The 16,600-nt window shown below is 43.4% G+C and overlaps 1 protein-coding gene across 1 annotated transcript in view; it reads left to right on the forward strand.

The window, feature by feature from the left end:
- Positions 1-13,440, forward strand: part of BANP (BTG3 associated nuclear protein) — a 115,446-nt gene extending 102,006 nt beyond the window's left edge. The window contains exons 12-13 of the mRNA XM_088172120.1: positions 8,739-8,882; positions 12,658-13,440. Of these exons, the coding sequence (XP_088028246.1) occupies positions 8,739-8,882; positions 12,658-12,729 (216 nt within the window). The 3' untranslated portion in view covers positions 12,730-13,440. The remainder of the gene's footprint in view (positions 1-8,738; positions 8,883-12,657) is intronic.
- Positions 13,441-16,600: the final 3,160 nt, after the last annotated feature.

Consider the following 16,600-nt stretch of genomic DNA (forward strand, 5'->3'; position numbering starts at 1 on the left):
GAGGGAGAAGATTCCCAGCAGCCCAGGGAACATTCTGTGTTCAGTGCTCGGAGAAAACCACATTTTAGCTTCCAAAAGTGAGGAGTTGCTTGTAAAAATAAGGCACTTTAACCTTTGAAAAGTGGATTTTTTGCAGCTCTGATGAGCTTTAGTTCCACTTCCCACTCATGGCCACGCACAGGGTGGGATTTTTTTAGTGTGGGGTTTTTTTTGGGTGCGATTGTTTGGGGTGGGATTTTCCCCCTTTTCCCCTTCATTGAGACAGAATTTCGGTGGGTAGAACACGAGTGAAGCTGAACTGGCTGCACACAGCTATTCCTGAGCACAAATATGTGCTCCCAGGCTTTATTTGAGGTTCTATCCTCGTTTTACATTATCCCAGCTGGGTATTAAAGTGAGCTCCAGAACTGGCAATGGCTTGGGGAAAAGCAGATGTGGACTCGGAGCAAACAACACTTTTGGGTCCAGACCTCTCCTTGATGTCTGCTTCAAACTCACACTGCAGGAAAAAAAGAAAAAAAAAAAAAATAAAATAAAACGGAGAGGGCTTCCAAAATGCCTTTTCAAACATGCAAATGACGCTGGGAAAAGTTTAACATGTATGCAAATGTAACGTGGAGAGGGGAATTAAAGACCTTTGGCTGGCCTGGAGGCTCAGCTGGTAGCAAAATAGAAATTTATTGCTGGATGGGAGAGCGAGGTTCAAGCACAGGCCAGGGGGTGGCTGGGAGCTCCACGTAGGTGAAACTTGGAGCTCTACAGCAAAGCCAGGCTTGAGAGAGGAGCTGGTGGCTGTAATTGCATGTCCTGGATGTGGAAAATGAGCACAAAGGGTGAACAGAGGGGTGAGGAGAGCACAGAACCTCCGAGAGCCCCGGCAAGGGTAAAAAACTGCCCTGACAACTCACATATGGTTGGAGTTTAATCCACGGGGGAGAACAGGCACTCCACGCCTGTGCCAATTGTTTTCCACCCCCAAAGCAAAGAGATTTTAATGATTTATAGCAGAACAGGGTGGATGTGTTACCTAATGGCTTTAGAATGACTCGATGCAGTTTTCGAAGCGATGCAGGAAGTGCAGTGGATAAACAAATCCCTTCTCATTCCTCTTTGTTCCCCTTTGAAACGCAGCTTTGGTTGTCTGCTAAAATCCGAATTTCTCTGGGTGTGCTTTCCCATGCAAGCAGAAGAAAAAAAAGGAGAAAAAAAATTTAAAAATTCCTCCCAGGAAAAGGATTTTATTTGCGGGCTCGGCGTGGAATGTAACTGGCAAATCCCGTTTTTGAAGGATTTGTACAGTTCCTACATGTCAGGCTACTGGCTCCAGCTTGAGACAAGTCCATAAAGGAGGAAATTAATTCAAGGAATCACAAATTAATTTGCAGAATTGGGAAAGCATCATGTGCAGCCCCAGAACTTGTAGTACATGACTTAGTCAAACAAACTGATGCTCTCTGAGGATTCATTTCTATTTTATGGCTGGAAATTAGAAAAAGAACATTTGCATCATTGCAAAGGCTCGGTGAGAAAGAAACACCAATTCCCAAACTTTCCTCCAGGGGATTGGAAACATTTGTCCACTTAGTGCCTTGGGGAAAGGGAAGCACGTGTGGAATTCCAGCAGAAAAGATGTGGCCTCAGGTGGAGAGAAACGGAGATAATTCATGGCTTATCTGTGAGCTGGGAATCTGAGGGTGCTGATTTGTGCAGCTCTGAGCTTATTAAATCTATCAAAAACCAATATTTTCAAAATGACAGAGGCTGTGTGGGAGAACATCCACCTCCATGGAGGAAATCCATCAGCTTTCCTAATTGCTTTTCTGCAGGAAAAGGCTTTGGACATCAGAGATGATTTTCTGGGCTGGGAGATGATGGATCACTTTTAATATCCAGCCCATCTGCTCCGAGTTCTGGGCAGCACCACACTCACCTTGCCCAGTGCCAGTAATTGAAATTAAATAGATAAAACTTCTGTTCCTTTGGATTCCTTGGACCTGAACTTTCCTAGGAGATAAAAGCCAGAATTAGGGCTGGAGTTGGGTGTTTTAATTCCTCTCCTACCAGTATCCTGTAGCTTTTGTAGGAGTGTTTGGAGAAGTGCAGGTGTTCTCTCATATGTTTTCATTCCAAACCCCAGCCTTTCCATATGTTTTTCTTCCTTAGCCAAAATTCTGGCATTCATATTCCACCTCCATATGGAAATCCCCCCAATAACACACAGAGCTCCTCATGTTCAGTAGAGCTCTGTCACTCCTGTCAGGAGATTTGGGTGGAAAAGGAAAATTAAAGAGAGCAGACAGCAGCTCCAGGTTCTGGATTCCTTCCCTGTTCAGGAAATCTGGGAGCACCTTCCCAATGGAGTGGGGCTGTTAAAGAGAACAAACCCTGAGGGATCGAGTCTGCTCTTTAACTTGGGTCAAATTTCCACTCTTCCTTGTTCTTGGGAAATTTTTTTTTCCATGAATTATATCCAGAGCAGGGTTTGGTTTTTTTTTGGTTTTTTTTGGTTTTTTTTGTAGTGCAAGTTTCTGTTAGAAACTCATTAATGTAATTCAGGTAATTCTCCAGAGCACTGTTTGCTCCTTTAAGTGCTCTTTAATTGACAAGCACTGGCTTCGAACTTTCTCCAGCTCCTGATTTATGGCTCAGGCTCCTCACTCTGCTTTTTCCTGCCATCCTCCTCCTGCTTTTCCTTTGAAGCCACCACGAACTTGTGATCCTGATGGATGGAACTCCGGTGACATCAGTGCACAATTCACGTGGAGGAGGGAGAAGATTCATTTTCTTGAATCTGAGCTGTGCACTCCCAGAACTTGTCTGTGTCTCTGTGCTTGTTTTCCCCATCCATATTTCTCCTGCTTTATGGGGACAGTAGGAGCAGTGTTTCGTTACTCTGGCAACAAGAGCCAAACTTTCAGATGTTATTTTGCTTCTATTTAAAAAAAAAAAAAAAAAAAAAAAAAGAAACAAACCCCCACTGCCAGTTATGATGTAAACATTTGCAGCTCCCCCTAAATCTCTTTTCTTTCTGGAGTTGAAGTGAAATGACCCTTTTGAGGGCAAAGTGAGGGATTGGAGCAGACATTTCCCAGCTGTGTGGGATTTGGGGAGATGCTCAGTGATCTGCTCAGACTCTTTTTTAAGTGGCATATTTACTGCCAGCCTCATTGGAGGGGATGGAGCTTCTCAGCAGCACTGAGAGGCCAAGTCCTCCCCTGAATTTATTTAGGAAAAGATTGGATGCTCTTCCTGCTGCAATTGCTTGAAGCCTTCAGCACAATTCCATGGGAGGTGCTGAAAACACCCCAGCATTTCTCCAGACCTTTTGTTTTTAGCAGAACTAATCCCACCAGGAATTCAAGACCAGGGTGCCATTTGAGGCAGTATTTCTATTTTTCAGACAAGCAGGGATGGGATGGAGAGGGAGCCATTCCTTCAGGAATGAGGGATCCTCTCCCTCCTGGCTGGGCTGTGGTGCTCCAGCAGATTTCCCACCAGGCAGATGCTGTGTGAATCACCCTCAATTATTTCTTGGAATGACCTCTCCCAGTTCTGGTCACCTGCAGGAGTCTGGGTCACCCAGCCTTGACTCCCTGCTCGAGCTCACACTCAGCAGCTCCAGTTTAGGAAGATTTCCCTGACACTGGAGTATTTTTCTCTGGATTATCCAGCCATTACTCAGTTGTACATTGAATAAAACCCAACAATAACATTCTGCTGGAAAAAAAGCCCAAAAAAAGCCAAAGGCTTCTTTAGTATTGCTCAAAGCAGTGAATTATCATAGAGATCTGGAATTGCCCACTCCTGAAAACTCTTCCTTTGGGAAGCAGTTCCATGGATTTTGCTGTGCTGGCTGCTGGCACTGAACCATTTCTTCACAAACTCTTTTCATTTGATCTGGGGACCCTGCCATGGTTCACCTTCCACTATCCCAGGTTGCTCCAAGCCCCATTTCAGGGATGGAAAAGCCCAAAATTCTCTGGGAATTCCTTCCCAATATCCCATCCAGCCCTGCCCTGTGGCAGTGGGAAACCATTCCCTGTGTCCTGTCCATCCATCCCTTGCCCAAAATCTCTCCTTATTTTTTGGTCACCCTGCAGCTTCTCCAAGCTGGACAATCCCAGCCTTTCCCAGCATGAAAGGTGCTCCATCCCTCTGCAGGGCTGGGGGATTTTTGGGAAGAGCCATGGGATAACTCCAGAGCCATCCTGAGGAGTTTCCCTGGGAGGAGCTCAGAGCAGATGAGTCAGGGGAACCATCCAGATTTCCTTTCTTCCCAATATCCCCTTGGATTTAATACAGGGAGTGAGATGAGGTAACTCCTGTTTCCATAACCATTAATTTCTACTGAAATTCCAGCTGCACTCGAGCTGCCAATTAATTATAATTATAATTAACCTTTGCACCAGTGCTGGTTTCAAGTGGATTTTTAATGGAAATCTGTTGGGATTTGGTGCATTTGACATCATTGTTCAGGGCCTGAGCCCATCCCTGCCTGCAGTCAAATCAAAGCCACACTTTGCCATCATCCCTCGCACTCCACCTGGCCAGGGCAGGCAGGGAAAGGGGAATTCTGGGGGAATTTGGGTGACACGATGGCTGCAGGGTGTGCTCCTGCCATCTCTCCACGATGGCAAGGGAATCTCAGAGCCAGGATTGCAGCCAGGATTGGTTTATTCTTCTTACACAATTAAATAATGCCCCTGCTATAAAACACACTCTGGCATTCTCCTTTTGGTTTCTCCCCACTTTGTGAAGCTGAAATTTTCCTTTTCAGTTTCCTTTTCCATGCCTGTGATTTTGGGGAATTTCCAGGAGGTGCTCCCTGTTCTATGGCCCTGCAGGGGGTTCTCTAATGAAGTTTTGACAGATTTAAAGTCACTTTTTTTGCACAGTTCCACTCAGCACTCTCAGAAATGCACAGCAGGGACAATTCCTCTGCTCTGAACTGCTTTGATTTATGCTGAATTTCTTTTCATATCAGCACATTTCATGTCAGAAAGAAATAACAAATTTAGGTACAAGTTGTTGTTGGGGAAGGGAAGGTCTCCAAGGGAAGCAGCTCATGAAATTCCCAATTTAAGAGCAGTGAATGCTTTTTATTTGATTTGATTTTACCTTTAACACACTTTCACTTGCAGGGCAATTAATTGGGATATTAATGGGAACAAAGCACCTTTGCAGTGGGATTTTCTGCAAACCTCTTCTCCCACAACCCTGAATTTCCTTCACACTGGAATATTTGAGGATGTGAGGCACTCAGTGAATGTTTTTCTGGCATTAAATGCAGGAGATGGTTTTAGTTTAAGGCTCCAAAAGTTTCAGACTGAAAAGAATCAGGGACAGGGAGTTATCTTTGTGAAGAGAACTCTTATCAGCAGAGCTCCTTATCATTTGGAGGAGCTGTGTTTGTCATTTGAATGTGTTTGGCCATCAGTGTCCCAGGATTTTCAGCTTCCAGAAATATCCACTTGTTCTGGCATTCCAAAGCTCACTCTGCTTTAAAGAAACATCATCTCTTATTGCATCCCTGCTGTAGGAATGGGGGGAAAAACGGGGGGAAAAAAAAGGCACCAAAATCCCAATATATCTTATTTTTGAGCTTTTTATAGGTAGGGAAATACGTGTGCTTGCTCACATTAATAAAAGAGCTCACAACAGTAGCAAGAATTGTTAAAAAATGGGGTTTAGGAAGTTGAAAAATGGGGTTTAGGATGTTCAAAATGTGGGGTTTAGAAGGTTCAAAAATTTGATTTAGAAGGTTCAAAAATGAGGTTTAAAAGGTTCAAAATGGGGTTTGGAGGGTTCAAAGGATGTGACAGGAATTGAGCCGTATTTGAATAATTCTGGAAGAAATGGAAAGAAAATTTATTATATTTTATTCTTTTTTTATTTTTTTTATTTTTTTATTCCCTTTCATGCCTTGGCAGTTGAATGTTAAATGGGAATTCTTTGTTATGGGATAAAATGGACTTGACATGGAAAGAAAGAGAGCAGAGAAAGTAGCTGCTTTTCCTTATTAATATTTTCATTTTATTATGTTTTGTGTGGTAAATACCTCAGTGAAGAAGGGTCAAAATAGAGAAATTTGGGAGCTTAATTGTTTACATATCCCAAATCACCAAGATTTTGAAAAGAATATGATAGAGAGGAAAAAAAGGAGGAGAAGAGAGGGAAAAACCTAAAGGGAAAGGCAGAGATTCAGGTCAGGGATGACACAGGGGGAGAATCCCAAAATGTTTGGGTGGGAAGGGACATCAGGGTCACCATGGACAGGGACACCTCCACCATCCCAGCTGCTCCAAAAAACTATCCCAGCACTCATTTTTGGATTTTCCAGCTGAGAAATAAATGAGAAAAAAATTCATTTGGAACCTGCAGGGAATCATGGGACAGGGAGTGATGCTGACAGCATTGGGTGGTTCCAAAATTAATACTGGGGGAATGAGAGAATTCTGCTTATTCCTTGAAACAGCCCAGGACATCCTTGAGCAGCTCGTGGTGCTGTCTCAGAACACCCAAGATCCCAATAAAATCCTGACACCACCCTGGAGGTCATTCCTGGAGGTCACCTCCTCTTCCTCCCACACTCCCCAGGGAATTTCGGGTCCACCCACAGATCAGCTGAGAAATCATTCTCGGGTCAGCAGAACCTTTGTGAACAATGTTTTTTTTTTTTTTTTTTTTTTTTGCTCTTTGTTCTCTTTTGGTTTGAAAGATTCCTTTTGTTCGTTGTGTTCGAATGTTTAAAAACCCCTCGTTTGTGGCTCATAAAAATGAAAGCTGAACGTGAGGCTGGGTTTGAGGAATGCAAGGGGGACTTGTTATTTTTTATATACATTTATTTTATTCTGATTTTGATTGCAAGAAGGGAATTAAAATGAGTTCATCCCAAGTTTATTTTTAAGTGCTTTGAGATGGATCAATTTTCCTGTGGGTTTGAAGCTTGTGAGGAACTTGTTGTCTTCTCCAGCCAAATGCAGATGGGATAAACATAAGCATTAATTAGGAATTCCTAAATCTACACCTTCCCATTGACAGGAATATGAACATTGCTGTAATGAATGCCTTGGCTGTGGGAAGGAATATCTTGGATCTGGGCATTCATGCAGGAAAAACCTTGCTCAGTGATTTCTGATGTTATCACACTCACAGTGGGATCTGTCACTGTGCCCCAATTCATTTTAATAATTAACATCATTATCAACCCCACAAGGCCAAATGCATGGAGCATCCAGTATGGGAATCCATGATTTATGGGAAACCCTGCTGGGAGCAGCTGGGACTGAGGAACAGCTCCTCTTGTGGTTCCTTTGGTGGGTTTGGGGGCTGGATCTGGATTTGTCTGGATGGTTCATGGGATATTCCTGGTTGGATTTGGCTGGATGGTTCATGGGATATTCCTGATTCTGTTATTTGGATGGTTTATAGGATATTCCTGATTCTGTTATTTGGATGGTTCATGGGATATTCCTGGTTCTGTTATTTGGGTGGTTCATGGGATATTCCTGGTTGGATTTGTCTGGATGGTTCATGGATGGTTTACAGGGAATTCCTGGTTCTGTTATTTGGATGGTTCATGGGATATTCCTGATTCTGTTATTTGGTAAAAGGCTTTCAAAGGATTCACCTTGCAAGAGCCTGGCCATGGCTCTGCCCTAGATGGACCCCAGGTCATGAATTTTCACACTTTTATAAATTTTGATCCATTCTCATGTTGGGGTTAATTGTCCAATTCCAGCTCCAGGTTCTGCAGTCCCATCCTGCCAGATTTCTCTCCCTCAATTCACTGTTGTTTATACTTTTTGTATAAATTGCACTTTTTGGGGCTGAAGCTGCAGCATGGCCCTGGTTCTGGGGCTGCAAAAGGATTGTTTTGTGTGCCTGAGCTGGGAGGAGAACTTATTAACACTTGATATGAAATTCAGAGTTATATCCTAACACAATGCAGAATGTGCAAAATAGAAATGTGTAAGAGCTTGATGGAGAGATGGAAGCTTTCAGCCACTCTTAAAATGCAGTTTATTGCACAATTCCAGCAGTTGGGGGTCGTGGGTGAGCCCAGAGCTGGTGGCTATGGCCAAGCTGAGTGTGCTGAAACCCCTCTGGTTCTGGTTATAGAACATGATTTACTTTTCATTGCAGAGCATCTTAATGCATGACCACCAATCAGCATCACACACAGCACCTTTTACATTTACATACAACCCACCCAAACTGCTGAAATTACCATATTATATTAATGGCTAGCCAATCATCACAGTTAGTGGCCACATGTTAAACTCTGGGACTTGTTCTGCACTGGAAATTTCTGACATCTTTTCTCTATTTGCAACATTGGCTTTCTTGTTTGCCTGTGAAAATCTTTTTGCTTGGTGAAAACATCTTTTGTTTGAGGTGGATTTATCATTTGCTCTAAGTCATAAAAGCCCCTCCCAACTCACTTTGCTCTTTGCCTTCCAGTTACCCACTCACACTGGCCCAGCAATTCTGTTCTTTACCAAACCTTGCTCTCATTCCTATAGAACCTTCTGTACATCTGCAAAACTCCTCCATTCAATTCTCGTCCTTCCCAACACAAATGCGAGGCTGGCAGCTCTCAGGTGTGTCTGTCCCAGGATGTACAGAGCACAAATGTGAGGCTGGCAGCTCTCAGGTGTGTCTGTGCCCTGTCCCAGGATGTACAGAGCACAAATGCGAGGCTGGCAGCTCTCAGGTGTGTCTGTGCTCTGTCCCAGGTGCTGCAGGGAGCTCAGCTGATCGCGGTGGCCTCGGCTGAGCCCACAGCAGGAGGCGTGGACGGCTCCCCCCTGCAGGGCAGTGACATCCAGGTGCAGTACGTGCAGCTGACCCCGGTGACAGACCACGCTGCCAGCAGCCAGGTAAGGAGCATTCCCATTCCCTCCTCCTTCTGGACAGCCCCTCCCCGTGTGCTGGACGTGCCTCAAACAGCTGGATAGGAGAGCAAACAGCTGTCTGGAGAGTGTGGGGGGTCTCCATTTGTCTGGGTGGTTCCTGGGGTGTTCCTGGTTGGATTTGTTTGGATGGTCCATGGGATATTCCTGGTTCTGGTCCATGGGATATTCCTGGTTCTGGTCCATGGGATATTCCTGATTCTATTATTTGGATGGTCCATGGGATATTCCTGGTTCTGGTTCATGGGATATTCCTGATTCTATTATTTGGATGGTCCATGGGATATTCCTGGTTCTGGTCCATGGGATATTCCTGATTCTATTATTTGGATGGTTCATGGGATATTCCTGCTTGGATTTGTCTGAATGGTTCATGGGGTGTTCCTGATTGGATTTGTTTGGATATTCCTGGTTCTGGTTCATGGGATGTTCCTGGTTCTAATGTTTGGAGGGTTTATGGGATATTCCTGGTTCATGGGGTATTCCTGGTTGGATTTGTCTGAATGGTTCATGGAATGTTCCTGGTTCTAATATTTGGATGTTTATGGGATATTTCTGGTCCTATTATTTGGATGGTTCATGGGATATTCCTGGTTCTGGTCCATGGGATATTCCTGGTTCTATTATTTGGTAAAAGGCCTTCACAGGATTCACCTTGGGCAATAAAAATTTTCAAACCATAGAAACCCATCATTTATAATAAGGAACATATTTCTTTTTAAAGGTAGAAACTGTCCTTGACAGCTCTGCTTTCCTGTCCTTGCTCAGATCCTCTGGAGAAGGAATTTTGGTCACTGGTGTGTCCTTGAGGGCTGAGAGTCATCACCAAAAACGTGGCTGCAATCAGCCAAAAAAAAAAAAAGTATTTTCAGGCTGAGGTTTCCCTCAGAAAAGTGATTCCTGTTCTGCCAGCAGTTTTCCAGTTGTTTTGATCAACACAAAGCCCTGCAGCAGCTGGGAGTGAACACTTGATCCTCTCTGCTATGCAGGAGGAATTATTGGGTTTTTTTTGGTTGTTTTTAATCAGTTTGAACAGCCGTGAATCTGAGGCTAGAAAAACTCTGTCATCAGCTTGGTGACAGCACCACAGAGTTGATTTAAAACACTTGGAACATGTTTTTCTGCATTTGGTCACACGTGGTTTGGAAAATCCCACTCCGTGGGTTTCTTCCCAAGTGGCTGTGGGATTCTTTTTGCCTCAGCACTGCCCTTGTCAATATTTTATATTTGATTTTTAAGAGGGTGTTCTGCAGGGGTTGTGCCTTGTTTTTTATGGATCCTCCAGCATCCACTGCTGCTCCTGTGGATTTAATAAATCCAAGAACCACGGGGATGTCCTGAGTTTTGGAGGATCCACGTGGATCATGACCCCAAATAATCCAAGCAGGGATTTAATAAATCCAAAAACAATGGGAATACCCTGAGTTTTGAAGGATCCACAAGGATCATGACCCCAAATAACCCCAAATAAAGCAGGGAAGGAATGGGACAGGAAAAGGGGAGGAAAAGAGAAGCAGCCAAGCCCCAAAACAAACCAGCCATAAATATTTCCTCACTTTGCACCGAGTGAAAACTGAGGATTTGGAAAGGAGTTGGAGAAACCAGCTTGGTGTTTGCATTACTGGGAGTTTATAGCTCAGGAGCTTATTTTGTGGATAAAAATCTGGAATTTTCCTGTGGAGAAGGATCTCTCACAAAAGGGAAAAGTCTTATCTGAGGGAAGGGAAAATCCTCCAAGTGAGGCTGCACTGACACTTCCACCTCTGTCAAGGTGTGAGATGTTCCCAAGGATTTTGCAGCTCTTTATCAATCAAAGCTCCTTAAAGTGGAATTTATTTTCCACCTGGGTTGGATTCTTTGCCAATTCCCTGCTTGAAACGGTACAAATGTGGATTTATTTTAAATAATTCCACAAATGTGGACTCATTTAATGTCTCACAACAAGTTTTCTGCCCCTTTTTTTTTTTTCCCCCTGAAATGAATCCCTGCTCTGAGTTCAGCTGGAGCAGAGCAAAATCCACTTAAAATTTGTATTTTCAGCCTATTCATGAATGATTTTTGCTTGGCTTCTTTTCATGTTTTGACAGCAGTTTGCAAACTCTAGAAATACAGAATATTTGGATTAAAATTCTGTGCTCAGATGCAATGCTGGTGGTAAATTTTGTTAGATTTGAAAAAAAAAACAAACCCCACCATCATTCCAAATAGAAATTCTTGTAATCCCTTCAGGCCTGAGGTTGGATCAATATTTGGTGTTGCTGTTGTGCTGATATTTGATAATTCTATTTGCTCAATACACTTTTCCTCTAAATGGGAAAGAAAACTTGGAGGATTATTTTTAAAATTCTGTGCAATCCAATTTAGCCATCTCATAGCTTTATTCAGCACCTTGGCATGAATTTTTTGAACTTTTAAGCAAACACAAAATACCCTTCAAATTAAACAGGAAAAAAATTCCTGTAGCCAAATACAATTACTGGCAACAAGGCAGAGGGAAATTAATTAATAAATAAATTAATTAATTAATCTAGGAGTGGTGCTGTATGATTTTGAACTTGTGGTGTTTTAATTTGAATAATAAATAAGCTGGGACTGCATAATAAAACCTAGAAGTTGGGAATTCTGGTGGATTTTCCACCCTTGTGGATTTTTTTGGGAAGTTCAAGGCTGGGAGCAGAAAACAGGGCCTCAAATGAGGATTTTTAATCATCAAAATCCTGCCAGGGTGGCACAGAGCATCCTTCAGAGGTGTTTGTTAGTGAGGGAAAATCCAGCAAGGGCAGAACTCTGGAATGAGGGCGAGTTTAGAGGGGGAAAAAAAATCCTGAAATCCTTGCCCTGAGCTTGGAATTTGCTCGGTTTTGGATGTTGGGATTGGAATTTTTGCCGAGCTGCTGGCAGGGGAAGCTCTCGTGGGGCTCAGCTGCTCTGGGTGCTGCTCCTCTCCCAGCCTCTCCTGACTCCCCAAATCTGCAATTTGGATTCTCCCTCCCCACTGAGTTCCTTTGTAAAGAGATTTTCCTTTTTTTTTTTTTTTTTTTGTTTTCCCCATCATTTGTGCTCACTTTTAACTCTTCCTGGTTTTCCTTGGGGGAGAACCAGAGGAGGAATTTGCTCTGACTAAAGCTGACTGCAGTTCTCACTCCACCCAAAACGGGGCAAGGCTGCCGTGGGGAAAATCGGCATTTTTACACCTTGCCCTGCTCCAGCTGGGAAATTCCAAGGGCAAATCCAGCTGGGGATTTGATTCTCCTTGCCCCCAACATTCCAGAACTCCCTTCTGTCTTTTCCATGATCATCCTTGGTGGCTTTCCCTGCTGCTCCCTATTCCCAAAAAATCTCCCCTTTGGGATGAGCCTTCCCCAGCTTCGGTTTGGTGCCAGACTCTGGATTTATTTATATTTATATTATTTCCTTTATTTGGAGCTGGTTCTTTTCTTGGGTAGAGAGAGGGAATAATTGCCTTGGTGCCACTCAACGATTTTGTAGATTTTTATCATAATTGCATTATTTCAGTTTCCTCATTAGGCTTCCTGGAGACTCTTGGTGTTATTTTTGGTGCCTTTTGGGAGTGTGTTCCCATTCCCACTGTCACATCCATGTGGATTTTGCTCAGGAATTTTTTTCCCCTGGTATTCACAAGAAGTTTAATATTCGTGTAACGAGCTGGCATTCTCTTGGTTACACCAATAAAAATCACTTTTGGATTGATTTTCTGCTGTCCTGTCCCCCTCCTTTGCAGGGCACTGATTCCCTTCAATCAGCAATCCAGCCAGAAATGCAGATAGAACACGGGGCAATCCAAATCCAGTGAGAGGATTGAGGAATGCTGGGCAGCTGGCAATGAACTCCAGCCAGAAATGGAATGGAGGGGGTTGAAAAAAAATAATTAAAAAAAAAACAAAAACAAAAAAAACCCCCAAACCTCAGAACCTCCAAGCTCAGCTGGAATAATTCCAACTTCAACCAGAGCTGCACCACGACACCAATCCAAGTCCTGGCCTTCCAAACAAACTGAAATCCACTCAGAGAGGACAAACCCAGACTTGGAGAGGGAGAGGAAGATGAAGAGGAAGATGAAGAACTCTCCTTCATCCAAGCTGTGAGACTCCATCCCTGCCCAGCCCTGCTCCCTCCTGTGGAAATGCAATGTCTGCAGATCTTTGGGTATTGCTGCCCTGCAGTACCTGCTTGGCCATGGAGAGAAATAATCTCAGATATTTTTCACTGTTGGAACAGCCCTTTTTTTTTTTTTTTTTTTTTTTTTTTTTTAATTTGCTATGGTGTTTATAACAAAAAGAAAAAAAAAAAAAGGAAAATATTTAAAAACAGGAAAAAATCCTTTGACAGCAAGTCTTGGCCTTTTGCTGGTGTTTTCTGTTCAGTGTCATGAAAACTGTATTTGCAGAAGACTAACACTTTTGTTTGTACTGTTGCTTAACTACTTTTCTAGGGGAAAATGCTTTAAAAATGCTGTAATTACGCATTTCTAATGAAAAATAAATGTGTATTTATGAATAGTGCAGCTCTAAGTTGCTCTGCCTTGGGAATGAGTCCGGGTTGGCTGGGCAGGAATCTTGTCCTGGAAGAGCTGGGGATGGATCCACATTCAGCCTCTAAGGAAAAACCCAATCCCAGACCATTTTATTTTATAAATTCCCAATCCCTGACCATTTTATTTTATAAATTCCCAATCCAAGACCATTTTGTTATATAAATTCCCAATCCCAGACCATTTTATTTTCTAAATTCCCAATCCCAGACCATTCTATTTTCTAAATTCCCAATCTCAGACCATTTTATTTTATAAATTCCCAATCCCAGACCATTCTATTTTCTAAATTCCCAATCTCAAACCATTTTATTTTCTAAATTCCCAATCCCAGACCATTATATTATATAAATTCCCAATCTCAGACCATTTTATTTTCTAAATTCCCAATCTCAGACCATTCTATTTCCTAAATTCTCAATCTCAGACCATTTTATTATATAAATTCCCAATCCCAGACCATGCTACTTTCTAAATTCCCAATCCCAGACCATTCTATTTTCTAAATTCCCAGTCTCAGATAATTTTGTTTTCTAAATCCCCAATCTCAGACCATTTTATTTCCTAAATTCCCAATCCCAGACCATTTTGTTACCAAAACTCCCAGTGCAAGAAAACTGGGATAGTTGAGTTTTTGAGTGTGTAAAATGTAATGAATTTCTGAAATAATTTTATTTCATGTGAACAATTCTGAGCTCTCACCCTTTCAGTCCCTCCTGCCTCCTTTGTCCAACAATTCCCCAGAGTGGGATTCATCCACCTGAACCCAGCATCCAAGATCCAGGTGAAATCCCTGTTCCTCTGAAAATTCTGGAAAATTTAATATGAATTTTGACAAAGCATCATTGTCCTCTTGGCCAATCCTGAGTGCAAAGGAAACCTGTTTGTTGTCACCTGGTTATTTTAATGATGCATGTTTTGGAAAAGAAAAGATTGGAAAATTGGGGTTTGGGTAATGGTGTTTGGAAAACAGAGTTTGGAAAATGAGAGAGGGAGGTGCTGCTTTGTATTTGATTTCCCCAATTTATGGCTCATAATGCATTGAATGAATTGATAAATGAGGTATGGCCACAAATCCCACATGTTTGAATCCAGGATAACTTGAATTTTTATTTTTTTTTTTTATGACCAAAGGAAGGGTTAAGCACCCCCAGCTTCTGGGAATGCTGTCCCTGGTAAGTTCCACACTTTCTATAAATTCCTCCTTCTCTTGAGGACAATTCTTGACACAAAAGCACAACCACAGCTTGTGGAGCCCGGGCTCTGCAGCAGGGCAGGAATTTGGCTGCTCTTCAGCTCCTTTTTGGGTGATTTTCCTCACTCTGGGGCATCCTTGAAGGGCTGGGCACCCAAAGAGGGGCCTAAAAATAAAGCCAGGCCTGGACATTTTAATAATCATGGAATGGTTTGGGTGGGAAGGGACCTTAAGGATCATCCAAATCCAGCCCCTGCCATGGGTTGGATTATCCCAGGTCATTCCAAACTGATTCCAGGGATGGAGCAGCCACAGCTTCTCTGGGAAATCCATCCCAGGGCTCCCCACCCTGACAGGGAACAGCTCCTTCCCAAAATCCATCTGTCCAAAATCAAAATCAAAATCAAAATCAAAATCAAAATCAATCCATTGTCCTGTCAGGCAGAGTTGGGAATTCCCTTCTGTCCCTCTGCTTTGTGAACTCAGGATTTTGTTCTCTTTGCATTTTCCAGCTGAAGTTCAGGAGGAGGAGATTCAGCACTGAGCCAGGGATTCTGGTGAGTATTCCCTGTCCCTGCTCCCCCTCTGGGGGTTTGATCCCCCTGGGGCAGGAATTGTCCCCAGGAATGCTGGATTGATCTCCTTGTCCAGACAACCTGAGTGTGGAAAAGGAGGGAGGGATCCACCAAACCAACACTCTGTTCCTCATTTTTGGGTTTTTTTGCCTCGCTTTTCCCTGGATTCCTCCCCCCTCCCTTTTTCTGAACATTCCTCATTTTCTGGCATTAAACAATTCCTCAAATTTCCTCATTTATCCCAGGAGCAGCAGCACTGGAGGTAGGCAGGGGCAAGGTGGAGGGGAGAGGCTTGGGGGGGATTTTCCATCATTTTTTTTTTTTCTTTCCTTTCCCATTTTGTTTATCCCTTGCTGGGTTTTGTAGGAGTCTGTAAACATCTGGGGGGGTTACATCTGGTTTGGGTTCTGCCTGAAATTCCTGGGAGTTTCGTTCAGCTGAGGGTTAGAACAAAACCAGCAGCTCCTCTGGCAGGTTCTGCCTCAGGATTTTCCAAAAATAAACTCCCACACTTCCCCCTCTGACACTTCCCTGAGTTTGCATGGAAGTTTTGTGTGGCAAAGAGCTCGATGTACCTTGACTTCAGCGACAAGAATGATTCCCTTTTATTTCCCATATTGTACAAGGTGGAATGTCTCATTTTTGCTGCCAGAAAATCGACTTTGTAGGAATATTCCCTTGGAAAAACCTTGGAATGTCTTTGCATGGCTTGACAGTTTTCCATGCTGATCCTTTCTTTGAGCACATGCAACACTCTTGGCACTGACAGAATTCATTGATAGGAAGGGGTTGAACGTTTTCAGGTGGGGTTTTTGTGCTTGGTTTTGTTTTTATTTTGGGATTTGTGTCATTCCCTGCTCCAATCCCGCTGCAATCCCAGCTCTTGGATTTGAGGTCCCCTCAGGCTCTGGGCTCCCAGTCCAGATTTTGCAGCTTTAATCCAAGTGCAAATTCATCAAGCTGAGGGTAAATTGAAAAGATCATGATTGGAGTTTTGCCGTTGGGATGAAAAATTGGGGAAAAGCTCTTCAGTTTGGGCAAGGGAAGGAACTGCAGGAACTTCAAGGCAGGAAATTCAGGTGGGAATTGAGGCAGAGGGGTCGGCAGTGTGGGGAGGAGGAGGAGGAGGAGGATGAAGAGGAGGAGGAAGAGGAGGAATGCCCATTAAACTGGAGTGGAGGATTCCTCATCCTCAGGTCCCTTCTGCCACTGCCAAACGTCACCAAACACAGCCCAGGGTGCCATGGGGGCCTTGGGATGGGAATGGGGATGGGGATGGGGATGGGAATGGAATGGGAATGGGAATGGGATGGGAATGGGAATGGGAATGGGAATGGGAATGGGGATGGGAATGGGAATGGAA

Source organism: Sturnus vulgaris, chromosome 12 (assembly GCF_052056855.1).
Source record: "Sturnus vulgaris isolate bStuVul1 chromosome 12, bStuVul1.hap1, whole genome shotgun sequence".
Taxonomy (NCBI): Eukaryota; Metazoa; Chordata; class Aves; order Passeriformes; family Sturnidae; genus Sturnus; species Sturnus vulgaris.